Genomic DNA, 27,596 nt, shown 5'->3' with positions numbered 1-27,596 from the left:
TTTCTTTTTTTTTTCAGTTTGTTTATGTGGTGGATTACGTTGATGGATTTTCATATATTGAATCATTGCTGCAGTCCACTTGATCATGGTGGATGTTGTTTATGATATGCTCTTGGATTCAGTTAGCGAATATTTTATTGAGTTTTTGCATCAATATTCATAATGGAAATTTGTCTGTAATTCTCTTTCTTGTTTGAGTCTGTGTGATTTAGTTATTAGGGTGACTGTGGACTCATAGAATGAGTTTGGCATGTTCCTTTTGTTTCTATTGATGGAGTAGTTTGAAGGATATTGGTATTAGCTCTTTTTTGAATGTCCAATGTCCAGGAAAATCTGTGCTAAAACCATCTGGTCCCGGCCTTTTTCAATTTTGTAAATATAATATTACTATTTAGATTGTTTACCTGATCGTGATTTAACTTTGATAGGTAGAATCTATCCAGAAAATCATCCATTTCATTTAAAATTTCCAAACTTATTGCGTACAGGCTTTTGAAGTAAGACCTAATGATTTTTAAAGTTTCCTCAGTGTCTGTTGTTATGGTCCCCTTTTCATTTCTGATTTTGTTAATTTGGATATTGTCTCTCTGCTTTTTTCTTAATTTGTCCAAGTGTTTGTCTATCTTGTGAATTTTTCTCAAATAATCTAATCTTGGTTTCCTCGATTCTCTGTATTGTTCCCATGTCTCTAATTTATTGATTTCAGCCCTGAGTTTATTTCCTGCCATTTACTCCTCTTAGGTGTGTCTGCTTCTTTTTGTTCTAGAGCTTTCATGTGTGCTGTTAAGTCAGTACTATGAGATCTCTTCAGTTCTTTTATGGAGGCACTTGGTGTTCAGAACATTCCCCTAAGCACCACTTTCGTTGTGTCCCATGACTTTGTGTGTATTGTGCTTCATTTTGACTGAATTCGTAAAAGGTTTCTGATGTCTTTATTTCTTCCTCGTCCCAGTAGTCATTGGGTAGAGAGTCGTTCAGTTTCCAGGAGTTCGTAGGGTTTCTGTGGTTTCTGTTGTCCGGCTTGAATTTATGGTGATCCCATAATAGGCACATAAGGGGTTATTTCAGTCTTCTGCTGGTTGACGCTTGCTTTGTAATTGATGTTTTGAGATTCATTTTTTGAGAAGGTTCCATGAAATGCTGAGAAGAAGGAATGTTCTTTTGTGTTTAGGTAAATGTTCTGTAGTCATTGTTTAGATCCATTTGATTTATAATGTATGTTCGTTTCATTATTTTTCTGTTTAATTTCTGTTTATATGAATAGTCATGTTACAGTCTCTCACTATTAATATGTGGGGTTCAATGTGTGATTGAAGCCTTAATAATGTTTTTTCTGCCTTTCAAAAAAATATTTATTTTATGTGTGTGAGTACACTGTAACTTTCTTCAGACCCACCAGAAGAGGGCATCAGATCCCCTTACAGATGGTTGTGAGCCACCATGTGGTTGCTGGGAATTGAACTCAGGACCTCAGGAAGAGCAGTCAGTGCTCTTAATGGCTGAGCCATCTCTATAGCCACCAGTAATGTTTCTTTTACAAATGTTGTACTCTTGAATTTGGGGCATAGATATTCAGAATTGAGACATCATCTTGGTGGATTTTTCTTTTGATAAGTATGAAGCATCTTCTCTCATCTCTTTGGGTTAGTTTTGGTTGAAAGCCTATTTTATTAAATATTAGAATGGCTACTCACTCATGTCTTGGGTTCATTTGCTTGGAAAACTTTTTGCTATCCCTTTTTTCTGAGGTAATGACCATCTTGTTTGCTGATGTGTGTTTCTTGTATGCAGTAGAATGGTGGATTCTGTTTATGGATCCATTCTTTTAGCCTGTGTGTTTTTATTGGGAAGTTGAGGCCATTGATGATGAGCAATATTAATGACTAATGATTGTTAATTCCTATTAATTTGGTGTTTGATGGTGGTGGTGGTGTGTGTGTGTGTGTGTGTGTGTGTGTGTGTGTGTGTGTCTGTGTGTGTGTGTGTGTTTGGTTTTGTCATGGACTATCTTGTCTTTTCCATCTGTGATGATTAATAACTTTTCTGGGTATAGTAGTAGTTCAGGCCTGACATCTGTGCTCTTAGGATCTGTAAGACATCTGCCTAGGCCCTCATGGCTTTTAGAATCTTATTTGAGAAAGCAAGTATAATCCTGAGAGGTTTGCCTTTATATGTTACTCCTGTTTCCCTTGCAGTTGTTAATATTCATTCTTTGTTCTCTAATTTAGTTCATTGATTATTGTGTGGAAAGAGGATTTTCTCTTCTGATCCAATCTATTTGGTGTTCTGTGGGCTTCTTGTGTGTTCATAGTTATCTCTTTCCTTAGGGGAACTTTTTTTTTTTTTTTTGATGTTTATATTATTGAAGATATTTTCTGGCCTTTGAACTGGGACTCTTCTCCTTCTGTTATTCTTTGGTTTGGTCTTTTCCATAGTGTCCCAAATTTCCTGAATGTTTTCTGCAAGAAACTTTTTAGATTTTGCATTTTCTTTGACTGATGTATGAATTTCTTCTAAGCCAGAGATACTCTCTTCCATGCCTTGTATTTTGTTGGTGATGCTTGAGTCTGGAGTTCCTGTTCTGTTTCCTAGGTTTTCCATCTCTAGTATTGTCTCCATTTATGTTATTTTTTAAATTGCTTCTATTTCCATCTTCAGGTCTTGAATAGTTGCATTCATTCCTTTCACAATTTAATTGTATTTTCCTGCATTTCTTTGCATTTATTAATTTCCTCTTTAAAGGCCTCTACCTGTTTGATTGTATTTTTGCTGTATTTTTTAACAGATTTATCTGTTTCCCTTTGGAAAGCCTCGATCATCGTCGTAAGATTAGATTTAAGGTCATTTTCTTGTTCTTCAGGTGTATTAGGATATATACGGTGGTAAGATAGATGGCTTTCAGGTGGTGCCATATGGCCCTGGTTTTTGTTAGTTGTGTTCTTAAGGTAGACTTCAGCCATCTCATTGTCCCTGGTGTTGGCAGACCTGGTTGTCCCTGAATGCAGTAGGTCTCTGGGATTACAGGTAGAGCTGGTGGTCCTGTGTGGCAGCAGGCCTCCAGGGATGCAGGCAAAGTTAGTGTCCCTGATGGGTGCAGGCCTCCAGGATTGTTGGTAGAGATGTGGAACAGAAGTTGGAGTACAGAAGGGCTACTATGCTTGCTGGGAGACTTTGTACTTGTCTGTGGGCAGGGATTAGAGTGTGGAAATCTCACCTGATTGTTCTTAGTGGTAGCAGGCTTCCAAGGATGCAGGCAGAATTTTTGCCCTGGGAATGGTGTACAGATCCAGGATTCTGGAGTTGGGTTTTGTGCAGGGTGAAAATTAGGTGGATTCTTTTAAATGAAACATCTAGTTTGACCAGCACCATTTTTTGAAGATGCTGGCTTTTTTCAGTGTGTATTTTTGTCTTCTTTATAAAAAAATATCAGGTATACATTTGTGTGTAGATTTATATTTGGGTCTTTAATTTGATCAATGGATCAACACGTCTGTTTTTGTGCTAAAACCATGCATTTGGAGGAGTACAGGTTTTTAAAGTATGTTTCTATTCTCTAGGTTTCCTCAGTGTCTGCTGTTATATCCCCCTTTTCATTTAATTTTATTTGGATATTCTCTCTCCTACCTTAGTTAATTTGGATAAAGGTTTGTCATTCTTACTAATTTTCTCAAATAGCCAGCTCTATTTTGATAATTCTGTGTTGTTTTTTATTTCTGAGTTTTATTATTTCTTGTAGTCTACTTACTCCTTTGGGGTTTTGTGGTTCTTTTCTTTTTTTACAGAGCTTTCCAGTGTAGTGTTAAGTTGATAGCATGAGATTTATCCAATTGTTTCATGTAGGCAATTGGTGCTATGAACTTGCCTCTTAGAAGCCGCTATGCTGTGTAAGTTTGGATTTGTTATATATTTGTTTTCATTCAATTCTAAAAAGTCTTTAATTTCTGTCTTGATCAGTTTTTACTTCAGTCGAGAGCTGTTCAGTTTTTATGAGTTTGTAAACTTCCTGTTGTTTCTGTTGTTGTTGATGGTCTGCTTTTATTTGTGGTAGACAGATAGAATGTAGAATGGGCTGGAGAGATGGCTCAGCCGTTAAAGGCTCACAACCAAAAATATAAGAGAATACTATCTCCAAGTTTCTTGTATCTGTTGAGATTTGCTTTGCGTCTGAGTACGTGGTCAGCTTTGGAAAAAGTTCTATAAGATGCTGCGAAGGTATATTCTTTTGCATTTGGGTAAAATGTTCTATAAATATCTTCTAAGTTCATTTAGTTCATAAAGTCAGTTAGTTTCACCATTTATTTCTTTAGGTTTTGTCTAGATGTCTGTCTATTGGTGAGAGTGGGTTATTGAAGTCTCCACAATAAGTGTATAAATGTCATCATGTCATTATATGACATAAGCTATTGTCATGTTTTGTTTTGTTTTGTTTTTCTCAAAATTTGGGCACTCTTGTGTTTGGTACATAGATGAAATTATTGCAATGTGTTATCTTTGGTGGATTTTTCTTTTGATGAATATGTAGTGAAGTGAAAACTTTGGGTTTCTTTAGAAAGTCAGTTGTGTTGGATGGTGTTTTGCTGGGACAGACATGTGAAAAAGTGTTTTCTTGAAGTGGACACAGATGAAGGGTGTTTTTCTAAAGCAAACACACAAAAGGACATATGACGAAGGAATATAAGAATGACCCACAGACAGCGGGAGCTCGAGCATTGGCTTGCTTTGCTCTGCCTTTCTTTGCTAACAACACACATGTATTGGTTTGCCTTACTTTGTGTTGCTGATTTCCACCTGTGGTTACTCCACAGAAAGAAACATACCAATAAACTGTTGATGGTGTTCTGCGTGCTTTTTGCTGCTTCCACAGACCCAGACCAATTGGCAGAATGATGTCAGCTGATACAGACTCACTTGGAGTTCTGCTAAGACAGACTCACGTGGTGAGGCAAGAACTGTGGGATATTTGGAAGTATAAATAGGACTCAACAGACAGTGACGGGGCTTGAATAGCTAGCTTTGTAGTTGTTCGTTAGACTTTGCTGATCTTCATCGAGACAGTCGCAGCAGAGAACTTCTCCTGGTGTCCGTACTGGTCTTGGCTGACTCATGCTGATTCAGCGGGGGCCTGGCTATTTCTGCTGGTGTTTGTGTTTGCTATCCCAACACTACTGAACTGGACTGTTGGTGTATTTGTGATGTGTTTGCAGGTGGATCTAGCTGCTGCTGCTGATTCCTGTGAACTGAACTGCTGATTTCCTGACATGCAGATTGTATTTGCTCCAAAAAACAATTTCTAAATAGGTCCACTTTCCCCGTATCCTAATATCCTTTCTTTTCCACTACCCCTAGTGGCTGGTGGGCTAGAAGGGAGGTTAAAGCATTTAAGAACCCTTATTAAAAGTATGTTTTGAAAACAAAAATCAAAGCTACAATGTAGTGTCTTTAATCTCTCCTAACTAGTTGTTTGAAGTCTATTTTGTCAGATATTAAAATGGGTAGGTACACCAGCTTGCTTCTTAGTCTGTTTGCTTGGAATATGTGTGTTTTTTTCTTGAATGCAGCAGAAGGATGTATTCTCTTTTCACATCCCGTCTCTTAGTCTGCAGTTTTGTTTTGTTTTTTTAAAGGATATTTAGACCTCTGATGTTGAGAGATACCAATGATCAATGATTCTTGATTCCTGTTATTTTGTTGGTGGTGGTAGTGGTACTGTCTGTGTTTTCCTGCCTTTTTATTTTGCTTGAGTATTTATTCCTTGTGTTTTTTAAAATGTACTTAACCTCTTGGTTAGGGGTTTCCTTCTCGTACTTTATGCAGGGCTGGATTTGTAGGTAGAGATTGCTTAACTTCAGTTATATGGTAGAATGTCTCATTTTTCCATCTATGGTGATTGAAAGTTTTGCTGGGTATAGTAGTGTCAGCTGGCATCTGAAGTCCCTTTGAGTTTGCAGAACATCTGTCCAGGCCCTTCTGGATAAACTTTTTGAGAAGTCAGGTGTAATTCTAATAGGTCTGCCATTATATGTTACTTGCCCTTCTACCCTTGCAACTTTTAATAATCTTTTTATGTTCTGTACATTTTGTGTTTTGATTACTACGTGGTGAGGGGGAATTTATTTTCTGGTTCAGTCTATTTGCTTACTGTTCTGTATGTTCATTATATGGAATTGGTTGCTTAAGCTCTTTATCTCTAGTTGTGTCGTTTTATATATGCTTATTAATTTTGGCCTTATAAAGTAGTTTTCTAGAGTTCATCAGTATAGTTTTTTAGATTTATGTAGTGCTCTTTGTTGTGCTGTCTTAAGGCTTTTTAATTTCTTTTACTTCAGTTATTATTTCCTTTCTGTTACTATGTTGTTTCCACCGTCCACCCCCCTGCCACCCCACCTTTCCCCTTTCACGTTTGTTTTGGAAAGGGTAGCTGGAAGGCTGTCTGTGTCAGTGGCATGGGCATTGTTTGTGACTCTTTGTTATTTCTGTGCAATACATATCCAGTGTGTATGTGTGGCTCCCTTTGATTGTTCTCCTGCTACTCTTATGTTTTAGTAGCATTCATTTTTTTTAGAAAGTATGTCATTTGTATGTTCTTCCACTTATCCTCATGCTTGCTCTTACTATGACATATCTTAGACCATTCTAGATGCTCGCCTATGTGCCAGCATTTCCTAGACATCTTTTGAGTGCCTGCTGGTGCTTCCCCAATACATTGTTCAAGGACTTATGGGCAGTAGTACTCTCTTCATGTTTAAAACTTTAAAAACTTGAATCAGTACTTAATATCAGTTTAGATGAACTTACAATACTTAGTCTTTTGAACATGTACCTTATAGTTTCTTGACAGTACGGTGGTGGTGTTATCCTCCTGGATATTTTACTCAGGCTATCTCCATTTAAACATGAGAGTTTTGTGAAATTATGTCTATTTAGACAAAAAAATTAAGAAATCCTTCACTGGTAATATTATATTCAGTGCAGAAAATATGATTTCTCTTTTGTGTTGGTTTAATTAATTTCTAAATTATAAATTATTTTAAAATAAATTATATTGAGAAACAGGTACTTAGAGAAGAGACATCCTTAGAAATGATGTTAAAGAAGTTTTAGCCAATGTGGTGAACATTTATTATGCACTAGCATTATGTCATGTGCATAGTAAAATGGAATTGTTCATCTGTATTTTCTGCATATCAATATCTTGGATTTCCTAACCTTTTTTAAAGGTGTTTATAAAACCTTCCTGATTGTAGACTATGGCAAGCCATTGATTGCCTGGTTGGTCCTCAGGACCGAGGCATATGCATGCGGATCTACTGTTCAGAAAAGAGTATGCCAACGTTGTTGTAATAACTTCTACCGGCACTGTCTGGAGTGATGCTGCTCCGTGCTGGTTTTGAGGAATATCCATCCCGCTGTAGTCTCCAGTATCACGTGAGGGAGTTAGCAATTTCACTGGCACTGGTGCAGCTGTTCCACTTCTATCTTGAAAGATACCCCTTTTCTGATCAGGGGTGAAATCTTTCTTTCAGGAGCTTGGTGTGTCCTTGTTTATGTGACAGCTTCCCTGCTGATTTTGATGGACCCTGATACCACGATTGATTTCCATTCGCTCCGAATGTGTTTTAACACTGAGAGCACTCATTTCCTGTGTGCTGTGTTGTTATCCTTCCTGAACTGGGAAGGTTACGGGTTGGTCTTCCATCCTTTCTCTTCATTTCCCATAGCAGTCGTGTTGATAGTTCTTTCCTGTAAGTCTTCAAGAAAAACATTGTTGATGAGCCAAGGTGTGAAGCCAGTTTTGATACAGTATTTGCAGCCTCATTCAGTACCAGGAGTATGTAAAAGGAATATGAAACTCCCTGCCCATTGTGCTCTATGTGTTTCTATCCAATGCTGTCTACTGAGTCTGGAGGATGACCCTCCCAGGTATGTAACATGTCAGTATATGAGTCTTAAAACATGACAGACAGCAAGTGTTATTCTTTAGAACGTTAGTCACATTGCCTTCTTGCTTTATATCTAGATTTTTCTCAAAGGTACTTTGGGAGTCTTTCATTAGATTTCTCAAATGAAATCAAAATCAGCCCCAAATTTAATTTACACTTAACTTTTATAATGTGTTAGTACCACTGGTTATTTGAACTCAGTTATTTAGTGAAGTATTTTAAATTGTTTAAGTAATCAAATGCGTTTGTAGCTTACTGGTATTCCTATTCTTCAAGATTATTCTCACCGTTGCATATTAAGAGCAAAGTTAAGACTATACATTTAAGGTACAGAAATAGCAATGTTCTAAATATGGACTATTAGTATCTTATTAGTTTTAGAGAGTAGCAGTGTGTAGGAAATATTGATAATAAAAATATAATAATGTAAATTTAGCAACCTATGTCCATATTTTAAATTAATAATTTATGAAATATACTGTCCAGTGTAAAGACTCAGAGAAATATTAAATCTGGAATTTCATGTCTAAGGAGGTACATATTTTTAAACTTTGTTTGGAAAAATGTAAGGCATACTGACAAATAGAGATCTTCATATACAAGTTAATTTTATTGGTAACATTTTAAAATTTATTTTTTGGCAGAAGTATATTAAAAGTAAATTATGGTACTTTGGCATTTTACCCAAATATTTACATATATGTGTATCTTCAAAAAACAAAAAGCATTTACCTTATTATTATGATTGCATTGAAGATACACTTTTTGGGTGTTTTTTGTTTTTTTGTTTTTTTGGTTTTTGGTTTTTGGTTTCTTCTGAAGTTCTGGAATATGGAAAGGTGATTATCTTATAGAAAGAATGATCAGTTTGTTTGCAAAGAGAAATACTAGGAATTGTTTTAGATTAAAGGTATCCCCTCAAAAACAGATGGTGTTCCATTTCTAATACATGTGATTGATACCTCATTTAAATATGGGGATTGAAATGATATAAAGCCCTTAATAGGAATAAATAGAATATGGAGGGCCCTATCCCAGTAGGATTTTGGGAGACTTGAGAGACAAAAATGCATAGACGGAAGCTTACGTGAGCACAAGGAGATGCCCGTGTGCAAGGATGGGATGCTTGGGCCACCAACACAGAGTAGAGGGTGTGGCCCGCTTATCTTCCAGGAAGCCTTGGAAGACTGTCTCGAAAGTAACATGTTTATGGTTTTTATAAAGACAACAAGAACCACCTGATTTATTTGTTCTGTAAATATTCATGTTAATGAACGATGGCGTGTGTGCTGATCAGATATTATTCCAAGTAGTTACTCTGTAATGGGCGCTGGTGTAAGATTTCTATGTTTAAATAACTTTATCCTTAGAGTATCACTTTGAAGGAGATACTATCCTTATTTCATGGATGATTAAACTGAAATTCAAAAGAAGCCAAGTAATTTGGCTAGAACACAGGCAGGCCCAGGAGGTAGAAATGGCCTCAGACTGGTGGAGTAGAGTCCAGAGCTCATGTCCTTGACTCTGCGTCTTGAGTCCTATGAACTGAAAGCTGAACTTTCTTTTTTTTGAGGAATCGCTCATTTATACTCAAAGTTTCTCATTGCTTGAAGACTTCACCCTTAGCGGGAAAGGAAGCTTATGCTTTTTTCCCCTGTGCTCGGTCTATCACTCACTCCTACCCTGGTGGCAGAACCCAGAGCTGAATGAACAGAGGTGTCCTTCAGTAATTGGTTAGTCTGCTTTTGGTACAGAAGTGATTGTTTTCCAGATCTTTCCTTCCTCAAGGCCCCTCCTAGCAATTGACACCTATCACCTATTGAGCCATCCCGAGCTTCTCCTGACTCCTCCCACGTACGATGACAACTGGCCACTTCCCTAGGTTTCATCTGAGAAGCCTGCCCTGCCTCCCACTGTCGCTGCACTGCTACTGAGCCGACCCCACGTTCCTGCTGCCCACCCCAGAGCTTTATATTCATGAATGAGAGACTCACACAGCCTTTACGATTTGTATGTCTAAAATGGCCCAGTGGTTGGGCCGCTTCCTAACCTCCACGTGGCTAAACTGCCTACCTCCGATATTCTTGAGTTATTGCTTACTGAAACCTACATTCCAACTTGACTGCCCTGGACCCAGATGTGCAGCTCTCTTGGGCTGCATTCCTGGCATCTTCATGACCGCTTTGCTCTCTGTCTTCTACATCTCTTAGGTGTGTTGTCTCTCCTCCTTCCCAGGGATGGTGGATCTCTCTTTCCCCCTCCTGTGTCCCTTGCCCAGGAATCCTAAAAGTCCCACCTCTGCCTGCCCTACCCATCCACTGGCTGTTGGCATCTTTATTTACCAATCATAAACAACTGTCTTAAGTGCAGGACACTGTAAACAGGTTTTAGGGGAACATAATTAGCATGAGAATACAGACAGCTACCTCTCATGCCTTTTGTTTACACTTTCTGCTTCTCTTTCCCATTTAGCCTACTGCCAATGCTTCTGATGCTGTTCCTTGCCAGAGGTTTTCAGTTACTTGTGCCCTAGTTTCTTAGAACAGCCTTCAAAGTCTCTTTAAAATACTCCAAGCCTTTTGGCCTGTGTTGATTCCACTGACCTCTCTGATGCCAGCACATACAGGCGCAGGCCCTCTCTGGCTTTCCTTCCTGTGTTGTTCCTTTGTTTTCATCTCTAGAAGTGTATCTTCTCCACCCTTAAATGTTGCTTCTTCTCTGAGTTTCTATGATGGATGTAAGCTCCTCTTGATCAGAAAATTCACAGGCCGTTATTGTTCTCAGAGCAGGTGTTTTCTCCAGATCTATGTATGGGCCCACTTCCTCTTCCTTTCTTTTGTGTGTAGCCAATGGCAAAATCTCAGCTTCTGGTCAAATGGATGGAAGTTCAAATCTCAACTTCACCAGCTACTAGAAGTTTGTTTTGCACAGAGACCTAACCTCATGCATCCCATATTCTGATTCTCCAGAAAGACCTTAAAATAAAGTCCTTTTAGGGAAAATTGAATGGTTTAATGAGCAACAGTACTAGCCTTTCCCAGTTAGCAAGGACCCCAAAATATGCGTTTTTCTCTTAAGTTTGTAATTCCCAAAACTTATCTTGACCCCTGATCCACTGTACGTAAGCTGGCTCATTCTGTCTGTGTGCTGCCGATTCAAGTCCAGCAGAAGGCTGTAGAAAAGAGTATAAAGTGTGTCCAGTTTGTCCTGCCTCCTCCCCTAGGTCTGTTCAACTTCTAAATACAAAGAAAAGAGAAATGCTTTTGTGTGTTGTGAAAATAGCAAATTCCCAGGGACACAAGTAGACCCTGATAAACTGCCTTGTGGTTTAGGGGATCTACCATTGTCAGGGTGAGATTTCCCAGGAAGACTAAGTATGGACTCAGGCTTCAGTAAGAGTGGAGACGCTCCTGAGTTGTGCATGGAGAGCTGTCCCTTGTGGAGAGCAAGGTACTTCCCATGCAAAGTGCTTCAGGAGACTCACCACAGATGCCCCTAGTTCACTCACCGAAGTGCAAAACAGAGCATTTAAAGTCTGACAGCATCAGGTGCAAAGGAGACCAAAAGTAGAGCCTTAGCTGCCTAGAGCTGGAGCACACTGTGTGGGACCTGCTTTGGCCAGGCAGCAACGGAAGTGGACTTTTGAGACAGGCTCGCCCAGTGCAGGGATGTTTTGATTTTTAGTTCATTCATTTATCCAGGTTATGATTTACTGGGCGTCTTAGTACAAGTGAACTCCCCCTTGCCAGTCATGAGTTTCCAGGGGAATATCTGTTTGCTTAAAGTGAAAACTACTATGTACCTGTTGTTTTTCCTTTCATATGATTTAAGCTCAGTCACACTTCACCCTGAATGGGAGCTCGGCTGGAGAGGGACTAATTTAGGCTTCCATGAGTTTGGAGGGCGCCCGTGGCTCTCCTGTTCTCTCCTTCCATCTGTCCTCTTCTTTCTGTTCTTCCTTTTATATCAGAAGAGGGTGTCTTCAAAGGCAGAACCTCGTAACCTGTGTGGAAAGAGGTGAAGAGAGTATGTGGTGGTCTCTGGAATCCAGATGGCTACCTGAGAAGAAGGCAGTTAGGAGCAAGATTCAGTCTGCGCAGAGGAGGAGCCAGAGTTTAAGCTACAGAGTTTCTTGTCTTGCTTCCCAGTGCACGTTTCAGCTGCCATGTGGCTTACTGAAGCATCGATCTGAATCTGAGCTTCCTCTTAACCTTCAAGTTCCTACTTAAAACATACTTAAACTGTATAATTCATTGATTATTTTGTGGTGCATGTGGTTGTGCGTGCGTGTGTGCACGCATGTGTGCATGCGTGTGCTTGCGTGCTTGGACACATGCGTGTCTGGAGGTCAGGAGGTTAGAAGACAACTTGCAGAAGGCGATCATCTCCTTTTGCTACGTGAGTTCCACGTTGGTCCCAGATACCTTTAGGCTTAGTGCCGAGTGCCGAGTGCCTCGCCCTGAGCCACCTCACTGGCCTACAACTTACAAGTCTCTTTAGACGTAATTATAAAGGGCATGTCTTCAGAAAGCAGAGTGTTGCTCACTGGCTTCTCCATCCCTTCCAGGTTTATCTTGCAGACTACGGACTTTCCTACAGATATTGTCCCAACGGGAACCACAAACAGTATCACGAAGATCCCCGAAAGGGCCATAACGGGACACTAGAATTTACAAGTTTGGATGCACACAAAGGAGTCGGTAGGACACTCTTTTCTGGTTTATATTTTTATTTCAGAACAGTGATTGGGTTGAGAGTGCAGAAGCTACTACCCGAGATGACCATTGCATGCTCAGGCTAAAGGGTGAGCACCTTGGTAAGATTTTTTGTGAGAAGCCCTGTTATCTCAGTAAATACCTGACAGAAACCATGTGACCAGACAGAGCCTGTGGCTCTCGACAACAGAGCCAAGTCTAATACTCCTCAGAGTGAGAAGTCACAGGTCTGTATGTGAGGCTGCTCGGCTGTGCTGAGGGGGCATCAGAGGCAGGGGTTGTCATTATTATCCTGTTTGCTTCGTGTTCTTCTCAGAGCCTCGAAAGAGACATTCTCTCAACAACAGCAGTATCTTCTGAACCCCCAAAGTGTTAACTTGGGAAATCTCTCCCAGTCGCCTTTCATAGATCTTACTTATTTAAACTCACTTTGATGGTATTGGAAACACATTTGCAGGTAAATTACATACATAGCCCTTTTATTGGATATTGATTGTACTGCCTTGCATTCCAAGGCAGACTTAATTCAACAATTCCCTAATTAGTTAAAGTCATAACCTATGTCTTGTATTCATTTACCATTAATTAAACCTTAGCTGTTTATTACTGTGCAGTCCAAATCCAATAGCCAACCCAGAAAGCCATGGAAAAGGAAGTAGGAGGTCAATATTGAAAATATATGGTGCCGAGTCCCACTGATGGCTGCCTGGCTCACAATCAATATGCTCAGTGCAACTGTACTTCCTTAGTTGCTCTGTCAGCAAGACAAAAAGTCAATTCTAATGTTATGCTAGTGAAAAAAAATGGCGATTATTAAAAAACTTTGGCTTTCAAAATTATATTCTTTGCAAACTTTGTTTATAAAAGTATTGTCAGATACGGTAATGCAAACAGATAATTTTTAAACAGCTCTGAAAGAAATCATCTTCACTGAACATCAATTAGACATTTGTACTGGTAATGGTTGTTGAACTCTTCCCCTAAACTAATACTTTCTAACGAGTTTTAGTTGGTGCAAACAACTGTATATTATTGCCTTTCCTATTAAAAGGACCATTGACCATGTAATACAGAGGGTGTTGATCATTTTCCCAAGCAATTAAAACCCACAGTCTTGTAAGGAAGAAGGTGGAGCCAGTGTGTTGACTGTGAGCCACCTTCTTAGAAGATTGTCCAGACAGTTTCCGAATTACAAGTTGGCTTTCATACTCTGCAACAAAGTAAAAGAAATCATAACATGTCTCAAGTAGAGAAAAGGAATGATCAGTATTGTGTAGATTTCATCAGTTACATTGTTAATGATGTAGTTAACACCTGAAGGTAAAATGTTACTTGGCTTTGGTTAAATTACAAAAGGTGGAAACAAAGTGATGATTAATAGAGATACTTTTTAAAGCAATTTATTTAGAATTATTTATTTTATGTATATGAGTTTGGCCTGCATGTAACTGTGTGCATCACATGCATACCTGGTGCCCACAAAGGTCAGAAAATGGCATTAGATTGCTGGGAACTAGAGTTCAGCACATTGGGAACCAAACCTATGTCCTCTGAAAGAGCAGTAAATGTTCTTAACCACTAAGTCATCTGCAGCCCAGGCAACAGTGCATTGTAACCTTGTTCTCTCATTCTCAATGAGTAGAAGAACTTTTGCCAGACTTAGTTGTGATATAAAATAGACTTTTCAGAGATACAAACAGACTCCTTACCTAGCATTGTGCCTGGAAACTCAGCACACAGATTCTAAAGTATTGTTACTAATGTTCTAATGCTGATTCTGTGGAAGGGACTACTTAACCATAGAAGGAGAAGAAGAGTGGTTTGTCTGTTGTTTTAACCAAAGCTTGAAGCTCAGTATTTCTGAGTGTCCTGTAGTCAATTTTGCATAGTACTTTTTGTATTGTCTTCATAAAATATTTAATACAATTTCTGCTCTGTTCTCAAACTTTCCTCTTCCATGGTATGTATTACTTGGTACACATAGATTTCACCACTCTGGGTCTTGGGGAGAAGATTTGGCTTAGCACAATCATAGACATGGTGCTGCATCCAGAAAGAAATCTTCAGAAAAGAGACAGGCGAACTATTTTGATATTTACAGAGAAGTCTTGTGCTTGAATGAGTATTCATTTCATCACAGATGATCCAGCTTTCCTATGAAACAATAGATTTCTTTCATGTATTTAGCATGTTAACATTTGTATAAATACATATCTGTATGTCCCCATATGTCTACGTGTATGTTGATATATATTCATGTATTTGCTAAATGTATGTGTATTGGTTCTGGTATAAAAATGGAAGATTGGATATTCTCACAGGTATTAACAGTATTCCTAATATTTTCCATTGAATTTTGCAAAATAAAGTATTTCAGCTTAGAATTTTGTTAGAAATGAACTAATAATTTAGCCATATTTAGAAACAAGAACAAAAGTGTTCAAATCTTGTATGTAAATAGAGAAAATCATATCTATAAATATTCATATGTTAACTATTAATAAAGCCACTATGTGGTTTAGTATCAGAAAAAATATTTTCCTAATTCAGTCCAGGGGAGCAAGCACTGCAAAAGAAAGCATCAGGAAACAAGGAGAGTTGTGATGAAACAAACCCGTAGTAGTTAGGAAGGAGTGTGTTCGCAATGGGCAGGCTGCCTACTGACCTCCCGGACTCCCCTGGTGCTTATCTAGGCACTGAGCACATAGTGTGTAATGATCCATTTGGTCCTCTTCCTCCATGTTTTCTACTCCTTGTTCTTGTAGCAGGCGTGTAGATAGAAGGAGAAAAAGAAAGGACCAGGTGTGCTACTAAGTAACTCACTAAACCCCAGAAGGTGTGCGGAGGGACATACCAAGATGGGATGGAAGGATCCATTCTTCTGAATGGATGGGAAGAGAAGGTTCCCAGGAGTCCTGATGAACGCTGTGACTTTTAGACATGCCAGGTGCTCTGCCAAACTCAGTACTCTGTGTGACCTCAGGGTACTTTCTGCCGCTGACTTGCTTCATTCAGTGTAAAACTAGAGTAAGGACATTAAGCTTGTTCTTCATTATTAATTTCTCGCTCCATAAAAACTAGCATGTACGAGCACTGACATACTTTGTTCTTGTTGCAAGATAATTAAAGAGAATTATATGTGTGTCAAACACACTGCTTTAGAATTTGTTGCATTCTTAGTAATGTTAAGAAGCAATATTTGGATCAATGTGTAATATGGATTTTTGTAGATTTTTCTACTCACTGGGGCATGCAGTCAATACCTAATTTCTCTAGAGACAGACTGCATTTAACAGAGTGAGCTTTCTTAAACACGTCAGACCTGGGCTGAGTATGTAATACCTATTCTGATTTGACATCATCGATGATCATAAAATATGATTTCCAAATTGCATTTTAAATGTCTGGTTGTATAAGATATCCAGTCTCAAAAGAAGCAAAATATGCGACATGCTTTAAAAATATTTTTGCCAGGAAATCCAAGTCTTGCGCTGCTTCTTGCATAGTTTCATTCTGGTTCAGGACTCTGACTTACAAAATACCCGTGAAGGAAACTGAGAACGTCTTTTCATGTAATAAGCTGGTGAGATGGCATGGGGCCCACAACGTAGATTCTACCACTAAGTCAAAGGGCCAAACATGTTTCTATTACCCGATATTAAGCAATACCATTAAATATTGGCATGCCCTATATTTCCCAAAAGTCAGAAAACTATACTGTTAATATAATTTCTAGGTGAATTTGATTTTATATATATATGAATATAGTCTTTGTATATGTATATAATGTATAGTCTCTAGTTAACATGGAAAGACAATGAAGTCATTGTTTCCATGTGACATCTGTCCTTTTTTTACATTTGAATTTTTATTACATTTATTTTGGGTGGGTGGGGTACTGTGGCACAGGTGTAGAAATTAGACAACAGCTTGACAGATTTGATTCTTTCCTTCACCATGTGGGTACCAGGGGTCAAGCTCAGGTCCTCAAACTGAGTGGCAAGTACATTTATTCACTGAGACATCTGATTCACACATCCCGTTGACATTTATATATGTCTCTTTAAGTTGTGATTGACTTGTGTGGTTAGGAAGATACAATGCCCAGTACCTAAATGTAAAGTCTCCTTGCTTCATTGAATAACTTTTCCTACTCTTTCTACATTACACATAGTCACACACACACACACACACACACACACACACACACACACACTCACACACACACTCACACACACACACTCACACACTCACACACACACTCACACACACACACACTCACACACTCACACACACACTCACACACACTCACACACACACTCACACTCACACACTCTCACACACACACACTCACACACACACACTCACTCACACACACTCACTCACACACACACTCACTCACACACACACTCACACTCACACACTCTCACACACACACTCACACACACACACACACACACACACACACACACACACGCACACACAGGACTTAGAATGGAAAGGTACTAAAGAGAAGAAAGAAACCCGGATGTGAGGTTTCTCATTTATTTGGAACATGACCCTTTGCGTTCTACTCCACTCTGCTACCTTTGGGAATCATAGCAAGTGGTAGGACATTAGTTAGCCTTTGCTGTGACAAAATGCCTGAAAAAATGAATCTGAAGAGCAAAGACTTGTTCATTTACATGGTCTTCAGCTTCCTCGACACCGGTGCATTGTGAAGCCGCACACTGTGGGAGGGGCCATGTAGCACAGGAACTCAGCACAGTGTCCAGTGTGCAGCAGAGGAGGAGCTGCGAAAGGAGGAGCGATTGAGAATGCCTACTCAGCAATGACTTCTCAGTGGCTACGTCCTTCAGGAAGACCTGCCCCTTACCCCTTACCACTTCCATAGCTGTGTTATTAATTCATCAAAGGACTAAAGCGCTCAGAATCGTGCCCTGATCACCACCCCATGGGGCACATGCCCCAGTCCCCACCCCATGGGGCACATGCCCCAGTCCCCACCCCATGGGGCACATGCCTCAGAAGCTCCTCAGTCTGCTACCAAGCCCCAGTACAGAAGTCTGTGGCGGACATGTGACTCTCATATCCTAACGGGAACCACCATAATATTTTGTTGTTCTTTGTACGTTTGAGTTGACAGAATATTCAACAACACACTCAACAGCTAGAAGCCTAAGAAAAATGTATGTGTTTCTCCTGCCATTAGTCACCACCTCCTTTCACGTTGTCCTCTTGCTCAAACATTTCTATTTTCTCATAATTTCAGACTAAATACAGTAATATGTTAGGCATATCTTGGCTACTGGAAGCAAGTGTCTCCAAGTTTGCTTTATTTCTTACTGTATCTTGTGTCTTCTTTGTCCTCCGTGATATTATAAGAAATGAAACTAAACAAGGCTTGCCTACACTCCTAGATGCATTGGCACTTAATGTACTTTTTCATTCTTCTCTTTTTCCCTTTAATCCAGTTAATTTCCCTACTTTACAGTGAATACTAGATCTCTGGAGCGACCTTCCTGTTGATTATGTGCTAAGTCAGACAGACCGCTACCTTATAAATTAATATTATAAATAGAGGCTCTGTTACCATAACAGAGTGATCGGGATGGAGCTTTCCAGAAAGGATGGTTGCAAGGAGAATGTTGTCAGTAATCCAGCAGAAATGGGATCTGCCACCTCTTTATCGTAGTGGTTTTTGTGTGTTTTAAGTCAGAAGGTCTGTGTCCTGTAGCTCCTGCCTTACTGAAAAGTGGTGAGAGAATGTCAGTTGGATGACTCTAAGACTGAGGTTGGCAGCTGGCAGTAGGCAGAGCTCGAGCTTTCTTCCCTCTGAAAGAAGTGGTTCCATGGTTCTCTGACAGGAAGTAGGTCATTTGACCATTTACACCTCAGTTTTCCTATGCCCAGTGTGGTTACTAATACTGACACAGTCGAAATGATTAACAGGTAATAACGCAGTCCTCGAGGATGTGATGCAGTGACCGTTCTCCACCAATCACATCAGTTGTTTTATTTAATTATGAATTCTAGAGTCAGCTACTTCTGGAAACTGTTTTTTGTTTGTTTGTTTGTTTTGTTTTGTTTTTTGTTTTTTTTTTTTTCTGAAATAAAGCTTGAGTCCCCACCTGTGCCTATTTTTTTTATTATTGTTATATTTGGCAATATTTTATCATTTTGAATGATAATTGTTTGCAACTGCAAACAACATACTCTCAGTTAACAGAGTAATTTGCTTGCCTCGTTCTAGTACAATAGCATTAGATGAAAGAGTATTTGGAAAAGAAAGGTGAGAGAAAAACTCCCGATGGAAAAAAATGGCCAAACAGAAAGTTAAAGCTGAAGTTGTGGTAATGCACATGAGGGCCCACAAAGAAGGATAATATCAGTTATGAAATGTACCTGAGAACCATACGTGCTGCACTAAGTTATGCGAATGTGTTTTCAAGAGGAGACGATTCATACCATGCTGTCCTCTTCAGTGAACACAGTGTATTCATACTGTGCTGTCCTCTTCAGTGAACACAGCGTATTACGGCAGAGTGGCTGTATGCACCGTTGCTGCAGGGCTAAGGGTGGAGAGAGGTGGGTTGGGGTTCCAACCTTGCTTTACGGATTCCTCTCTGGAGCTCTTTTCACTTCTTGGTTCAATTAGCATTTTCAGTGCATTTGGAAGGTTTACAGTGAAACAAGCAACTTTGAGATTAAAAATATTTTCAATCTCAAATAAATTGTTTTTATTTCATGTGTATGCATGTGTATGCAGGCATGTATATGCACTGTGTGAATGCCTGGTGACTGGAGATGCCGGAAGCTGGTGTTAACCTCCTGGAACTGGAGTTACAGATGTGAGCCCCCATGTAGATGCTGGGAGCCAATTCTGAGCCCTTGGCTGCAGTAACAAGTAGTCTTAACCAAGACTTAACAAGTAGTCTATCTCTCCTATCTCTAAAACTTTTTAAATTATTATTCCGTGCTGGGGATGAAACTAAGAATCATGCACCTATAAGCCATGTGCCCTACCACTGAGGCACCCTTATTCCCAGAGGTTTCCAACAATGCCTACTCAACTACTGCTTTTTAGTTAAAAACATCACACTATTCTCGTCTCTGTACAGTAGCTGGACTGTGAACACGAAAGAGGTTGATTTCTCTAAAACAAGGAAAGAGTTTTTGTCTCTCTGGCATCAAGTTTCAGCCAGAGAGACACACTAGAAAATATTTGTGATGCTTTTGTCCTGCTTCTTCAGCTAGGAACACATGACCATTCTGTTTAACATTATATGTTTCTGTAGCACTGAGAGCAGTGGTAAAGTGTTTGCTTAATCATACTGATTAGTGGAGTATATACAGTAAAAGACTGAAAATTTGATAATATATTTAATTAGATAAGACTGAACTATAATGGTGAAGTGAACTCAACTCTCAAAGGCCTATTTTATGTGAAGACCAGTTTATGAAATATTGGTTTCAGCCATGTCCTTCAGCTGGAGATGGCTGCAGTCCCTGGGAAGGTTCATTTCATATTCATTCATTCATATTGGGTTTTTTTCCCTTCCTCTTGTGGTAGCCAGTATCCCCCAAACACATGTCAGAATATCCTTTTTTGAACAGTAAAGGATGTGAATTTTTTAATTGATGCTAATCAGGAATTCCTGTAATAGAAAAGGGACTCGTGCACACATCTGTACAAATGGAGCCATTCCATTATTAATGGGAGATTTATCACAGAAGAAATCACTGTATAACAGCATGGTAGAGACCGTGTTTTTATTTTAATACTAGAGCCAAATCCTGCCTTAGGAAGTTGTTGAAGCCTATGCACAAAATATACAGCACCCATGGGCCTGGCCTTCTACTGGATTGAAGGGCCTTTAATAACCCAGTGCTCAAATAGCAGTTAAGATCAGGTATGTGTGCGGGTAACCACGCACTGAGCTTTTATAACAACTTATATATGGTAAACCAGAGTAGCTGCAATGTGTAGCACCATTAAAATTCTGTATGGTGACCCAGAGTATCTATAAACATGGTGGCACAATTGTTCTTAGTGGATGTCTTCGTGAATTAAAGACCTAGTTCACTCAGTGACTTCTTAGAGTTTATTTCCTTAAGGACAGTGAAATCTGTTTAAAACAGCTTTTACAGCCACATACTGCTCAGGATATTATATATCCATGCACAGATGAGCATTCAAGTAGTAGAGTAGATATAAATGCCTATTGTTTTGGGGGTGCTTATAACGTGATTTTATTTTATAGGCATTCGCTAAGCGTGTTAGTCATTAGTTCAATGACTTATGACCAAACGTCAGTTGAATTTAACAAGTCTTAGGTCTCACTGTCTTTTTGCTATACAATACTTGAGAAAAAAAAAATGTCAAAATGAGATGAAATTAGTCCACAGCATTTAAGAGTTTGACAATCACGCTATTTACTGGGTATGTTCTTTGACTGTTTTAAGTTTATGTTTTGACTCTTTGACTTAAGAACTTCCTTCTCCACCACACCTCTGGACCACAATCCCCTCCATGATTGCCTCACCGTCGGCTTTCAGACTCAAGACTAGTAGTTTTGTGCGGAGCTTCTTATGTCTGAAGATGATGCGAGCAGCACTTGGGAGCTGTGCCCTGGTTGTAGTTCTTCCACAGAACTGCAGGTCTTCTTGGGTCTGGTTTTAAAGACTGCACACTAGATGGCAGTTTTGTCATATTCTTCGGGCTTCAAGTGCGACCACTGGTGTGACAGAATAGGAAAGGCCGTCAGTGTTTAGTCTGCACTCAGAGGGTCTCTGCGTGACCGAGGCAGACCCCATGGACTTCCTGGAACATGTGTTAGCAATTTAGCTGCAGACATTTATTTCTTTGTTTTACTGCTTGGCTCTTTGAGAAAGTGTTGGTGCCGGGTTATGGGTTGTCTGGATCATGTCAGAGGCCATGGGATCAAGTTCATGTGACAGGCTAGACTAAGGAAAGATGAAGTTGGAGAAGGTGAAGAAACTGACCCTTACTTTAGCAGCAAGTCGCTGCCTGTCTGTGGACCGAGGCCAAGGGCCTACGCGGTTAATGTTACTCCAGCTGAGTAAACATGACGCTCTGCCCACTTAGCTTTTTCGCATTTCGTCAATGGGAGCTCACTCAAAGATTTCTCTATTTCTCACGAGCTTTCTTATCCTCCCCTTTCTGCAGCCCCTTCCAGGAGGAGCGATGTTGAGATCCTTGGTTACTGCATGCTGCGCTGGCTCTGCGGAAAGCTGCCTTGGGAAACAAACCTAGAGAACCCCGTGGCTGTCCAGACCGCTAAAACCAAGTAGGGATTCTCCAACACCCCACCTCTTTATGCAGCAGGACCAACAGCAGGGAGTGGAATTGACAGAGAGAATGCCCCCATCCACAAAGAAACAAACACATATCAGCTTGAAAGATACTTTTTAAAAACAAAAAATCATGAAGACATCGAATTATCTGTACTTGATAATTTTACAGTGCAGATGTAAAATCAAACATCAGCTTCCAGACATGCTGTTTTCTGGCACTTAGGTCCTACGGAGGTGTTTACAAGATGGACTGTTTGTAAATTAATGTGGACCTGGTATGGCAGTAGTCTGGTTTTGGTGTGATGGCTATCCACTGTGCAGAGGAGCAGGGTGAGGTGAGAGAGGAGGGAGGGCTTGTATTTCTCAGGTGAGAACAGCATACCTCATATTCCTGTCTCCGAAAGCAGGCTTTCTTTCTTGAGGTAGAAACAAAGAAAACTTTTACATGAGCTATTTATATGAAACATATTTATACCACATAAACCTTTCAAATATAGTCTACGCTCAAAGTTTTTTACCTTGATTCTGGTACTACAAGGAGGTCAGTTTTAGAACAACGCCTTTGTGTTGTGACCGGTCTCTCACTGGTCAGCTGGGCCCAGGGTACAGAGGTATAGCTTTTCTTCACATTCTAACGTAGGCTGAAATAGTTACCTATGGAGAGACCACTGTGCAGCAGGGCAGTGGAGTTTTAGCAGGACAGATAATGAAAATGGACACTAAGGACAGCTCAGCCAGATAAATCAGTCTAAAGATTTAAATGCTGTTTTGGATTGGGTCTCACTCTGTAGCCCATGACGGTTTCAACCTTAGGATCTTCCTGCCTCAGCCTCCCAAGTGCTGGGATTAAAGATGTGACCGCCACACTTGGATTCACTGTAGGATCTGTGTTCAAGACAGAAGGTTTAGGCTAGAGTTTGGAAATGACAGATCTCTGCAAACCGACCTGCACAGTGCATTCACTTGCATCTCGACCACCTTAGTCCGGGACACACTTGTGCAAGTCGTACCGAGTTGGGACTCTGACCTGTTCTGTTCATGTCAGTCCTAGCGTAACTGGCACTCTCCACACTGCAGCCACGTGAACCCACGGCAGCAACACTCAAAGCAGTCCTTGTACACACTTTGTGAACTCAGTTTAACGAATTCATGTAGTGTACTTCAGCTAAAGGCCAGCATTTTAACCTACCAATCATTGGCAGGCTTTCTTTTATAAGACTTTAGTTTCCTTAAGCCTTGTATCAACATGCATATAAATGCCTTTGTTTTGATAACTGGTGAATATGTCTACGTGTATTCATGTACAATAAAGGGGTACTGCATGAAATAGGGTTTTAATAAGTGAGACATTACCTAAACTTTATATATGTTAATATCTTCATTTTAATTTGATTAACAATATAAATCCAAATACCAGTATAGCTAATATATTATGTATCACAATTTAAAAATTTGTAGATTTCCTATGTAATAAGTACTTCTTTATTTGCCCGTGAGGGTGTAATGTGAAGCAGGTTTGGCCACAGCTCTATGTTTTTCGCTGTCATGGGTCACTTGAGATCACCACACATACTGCTGCTTTCCTGCTTGCATTTCTTTGTGAATCATTCACTTTACCTATAATTTTAGTTGAGGCTTTATATATATATTTGCTACAGCAAATTGAGAGAGTGATATTTATTTAGCCCCAAATACTGGAAAACATTTACCATGTATTTGTTGAATTGATGTTTCTCATTAACTTATTTAACCATTGGATAATATAAACTCTTGCCAGGGTAGAATAAATGCACATAGAGAACTAAAAATCACCCCTTTTCAGTGATCAATACATGAGCAAAATGAATCCATGGGGACTCCAAGGCCTTTGTGCCCACAGATCACTAGGGAGACCAAGAATGATAAACACCCAGTGGCCTCTCCTCGGTGGAGGAGATAAAATGCTTGTTTTCCTACCCATAAAGGTGAGAGTGGATATTGTTAAGGACCTGCTAACTTTTGCTGTCTGTGGAGGCAAGCCTCCTCCAAAGGCCCCAGAATGTTTATCCCAGACTCTCTCTCCCTAGATCTTTACCTATTGGTTCCCAGTTAGTAGAATCCATCCTTGGGTAGGGCTTACCGATGTCAATGCTCTGTCAGAGACCACACTAGATTCTAGGCCTTTTAGCTATAGACCCCACCTTCAATGTCACATGTATTTTTCAAAGGAGTTTCTATGTAGTCACAGCCTGAGATTGACTCTGCACCTAGAGTTAAAATGATTGCTGTCTAGAAAGCTTTTCCCCGGATTCTACTTGGTATAGATATGCTGACAATATACCCCTGTCATCGGACTCCTTGAAGCTGTGATCCAGGTTAAAAAAGTCAATCTGAGCCAAGTTTCCATTGTCAACTTTTAGCGGATCCTCGCGCCGCCAGCCTTGACATTTGCAGAGGCCCCAACACCTCTAAATCTAAGAGGAGTAAAAGACCTCACCACCCATACCCAATGTTATATGTATCTTTTATTCTTCTTTAGGAAACATCGTAGCAAACATTCCACAGTCCTCAGTTGTATACATTTTGAGTTAAATAGTCCATGTTTCTACATTGTTGGTAGTTGCAACTGTAAAATTGGCCAATAAGAGCTAAGGAATGTCCTCCCCTACTTTGCTAATCCTCCCATCCATTACAGTTGGGTAAAGAAAGGGCACAATTGTGTCCTATCAACACAGAATCAGAATTTGATGTTCAACTAAAACAGGGAGCCTGGGCTGAACACAGTCACCGTGTTCTGTTTTTTATTTAGACTGCTGGATGAACTCCCGGAGTCTGTGCTTAAGTGGACTACGTCTGGAAGCAGTTGCCGTAAGTTGGATGATAAAACCTCTCTTTCTCCACAGGTCATCACAGTAGCTGCTCTGCGGGTGTTAACCTTAACCACCCCTGTTCCCACAGGCCGAAAGCTTCAAGGTCACAGAGTTTGCTAAAGATGGTTAAGTCATCTTCAGTGGCGCTCCAGAGACTGCCCACCTCTTCTGGACTCCCTGTTTACTTGTTTTTTTAGAGTTCTAGGTTTATATTTGAGAATCACTCATAGGCTATTCAGTAACAACCAGTAGGTTTAGTATTAAGATATGTTTGAATGGAGATAAAGTCCACCTATAAATTTTTGAGTCAGAATATTTGAGAACGTAATCATTGCATGCCTGAATGTTATTTACACCTGGGTCACATTATAACTGATCAGTCAGCAAATCACTGTAGATAAGAAAATTGCCTGATTTGGGCATGTAGCAGTGTATGTTACCGTCAGTTTGTTCCTTTGAGTTTGCAGAGGACTTTTGAGTTCTTTAGCATCGTGATCAGTACGAATGGTAAACAGACCTGGTTCCCAGTCTTGTCACTTTTATACACATATGTGACCCATGCAGTGACTTGAGCATGAAGCTGCTTGTCATACAGAAAAGAGAGAGTGAGCTCAGCCGTCAAACTTCTCCTTTCCAGGGCAGCTTAGTCGAGTGAATCCTAATCTCAGCCTTTAGCCAACTTGTGTAAGAGCATGTGTACAGGGCCCTGTAGTGAAGTCTGCACATGTGTGAGGGAAGCAGTAGAAATGTTGTCTCAGCCCTGTATTCACAGCCCATCTTCACCTATGGGCCAAAGAAATCAAAGAGGAGTGGCCTGGGCCTTTTCCCACCTCCATTTCCTAAGTCCCCCTGAGTGTCTTTGTGCCAGGCTTCCCTTTCTGTGATATTTTTCTTCTAGCAGAAGGGATGAGCCGAAAATTGGAAGTTTTGTTATCATTTGCTTTATTCTGCAACCACGTTAAAGAACTTGCTTAAAATAACATCACTCCCCTTTGACTAGCCTTCTTACCAAGTCCGAGAGAATGTTTGTTTCCTCAATGAGGTGGACAGAGACCTTGATGGATCAGAGATGGCATTTCCTTTTAAAATTATATGCCTCCCTTAACTTACTTGTCCTTTCAGCTCAGGTCAGTCTATGTCCATGATACTTCTGTCATTAGATAGATATATGTGACAGTTTTAGTCAAATGCAATAGCTAGTGACAGGTCACACCTGATTTCCTCATTCTTACACCTGTGAACTTCCTCCATGCTAGTAGCTACACAGATTTCAGTGCTCAGAGCACAAAATGTTCACTAGGACATTTTCTTAGGAGAATGTAGAACCAACACAATCTTGAAAATAAGCTGATTTGCAAAACAAGTATACTTGTCATGTATTTTATATATCACTCAAGTTTGCAGCATGTGTGTCCAACTCATGCGTTGTCTTCAGAAGCTTTCTGTCTGGAACTGGTGACATTGCTTAATATGTTACTAGCCAGAGAAGCAGCTACCTGAAGAGTGTAGTTATTCCATGTTGCTCTATGCATTGTGTTGAGTAACTCTGGAAATTCACAAGCTTGTGGAAGATGAATGCTTACATCCGTGCCTCATCACAATGCTTGGAGCTTGAGGCTCATGATAATAATGACATCATGACCTAGTGGAGGCAGTCCTTTTCCTCTCCTCCTGAGCCTCACCCGTGCCACACCCGAAGTCTTTTGTACAGCTACTCCCAGTTGCTGCTATGCTGGGAATTCACCTTTGTCTTTTGACAGACATTCCTTCCCAACCAACTCCCTGTTCTCCATTTGGGATCTTCTGATTAAACAGACTTACGATTTATATGAAGCTTAGCTTACTAGCTATTATGAGACTTAAAAACAGCAGAGTGTGTGCCCGACAATGGCAGGCGTCGCTGAGGACTTCTTTAGGAATTAGATTCAGTAGCTCCCAGAGGGGTACAAGCAAATGTCAGTTCGGAATTTCGTTCTAAAGCAGGAGCTGGCTACCGGTGATCTGGTAGACTTGGTGTTAGGTAACAGAGCTCGCTATGTCTCTTACGTGAGACAACAGAAGGGGAAAGTAAGTTACCTAACTGCTAGATTATTCAGAACATAAAACAAACAACAAAGCCAAGAGTTCTCGCGTTAATTTACAGATAATTCTAACTGTGGGATAGAATGGTCAGTTTGGGTGGGCGGGAGAGATGGCTCAGCTAGTAAGACGATTTACTGCTCTTGCAGAGGACCAGAATTTAGTTCAGTACCCACACTGAGGAGGTCACAGTCACTTGTAACTCCAGTGGTAGGGGATCTGAGGACCTCTTTTGACCTCCGTGGGCAACTACGCTCCCACATGCCTGTGTGAATGTTCTTGCGTGTACACACACATAAACACATACACACTTAAAAATAAGAAAGATCACCCTAGTTTTAGCAGAAAGAAAAGATGTGACTATTATTTTTGGAATTCTTTTCTCTAGAATGTGAGACCCAGGACCTCTATATGTTTGAGTGGAGGGAAGACAAGAGGGAAGGGAAGTGTTAGAAGTTACTCCTCATCTCGTAGAGGACTTTCTGGCCATGGAATATAAACACTCAAGGGAGAAAGAGTGAGGTACTCATTATTTGGGTATTATTAGTACGTTTTTAAAGGTTAGAACATATATAAACGTAAGCAAATGAGAATATGATTTTACCATAACCCTTTTGAAACAAAAGTACACAGAATAGACATTTTCATGCAGCACTGTCACTTTTTATTACTAATTTTGTTCCTCTGTAAAAACT

At 40.0% G+C, this 27,596-nt stretch overlaps 1 protein-coding gene across 3 annotated transcripts in view; it reads left to right on the top strand.

Moving 5' to 3' along the window:
* Vrk2 (VRK serine/threonine kinase 2) overlaps positions 1-27,596 on the top strand; it is a 120,735-nt gene that overhangs the window by 80,695 nt on the left and 12,444 nt on the right. For all 3 annotated transcript variants that reach the window (NM_001401405.1, XM_039092235.2, XM_063273410.1), the window contains 3 exons: positions 12,508-12,640; positions 21,846-21,966; positions 24,762-24,820. In NM_001401405.1, the coding sequence (NP_001388334.1) occupies positions 12,508-12,640; positions 21,846-21,966; positions 24,762-24,820 (313 nt within the window). The remainder of the gene's footprint in view (positions 1-12,507; positions 12,641-21,845; positions 21,967-24,761; positions 24,821-27,596) is intronic.

This window comes from Rattus norvegicus, chromosome 14, assembly GCF_036323735.1.
Source record: "Rattus norvegicus strain BN/NHsdMcwi chromosome 14, GRCr8, whole genome shotgun sequence".
Taxonomy (NCBI): Eukaryota; Metazoa; Chordata; class Mammalia; order Rodentia; family Muridae; genus Rattus; species Rattus norvegicus.
This window is presented reverse-complemented; position numbering and strand designations above follow the sequence as displayed.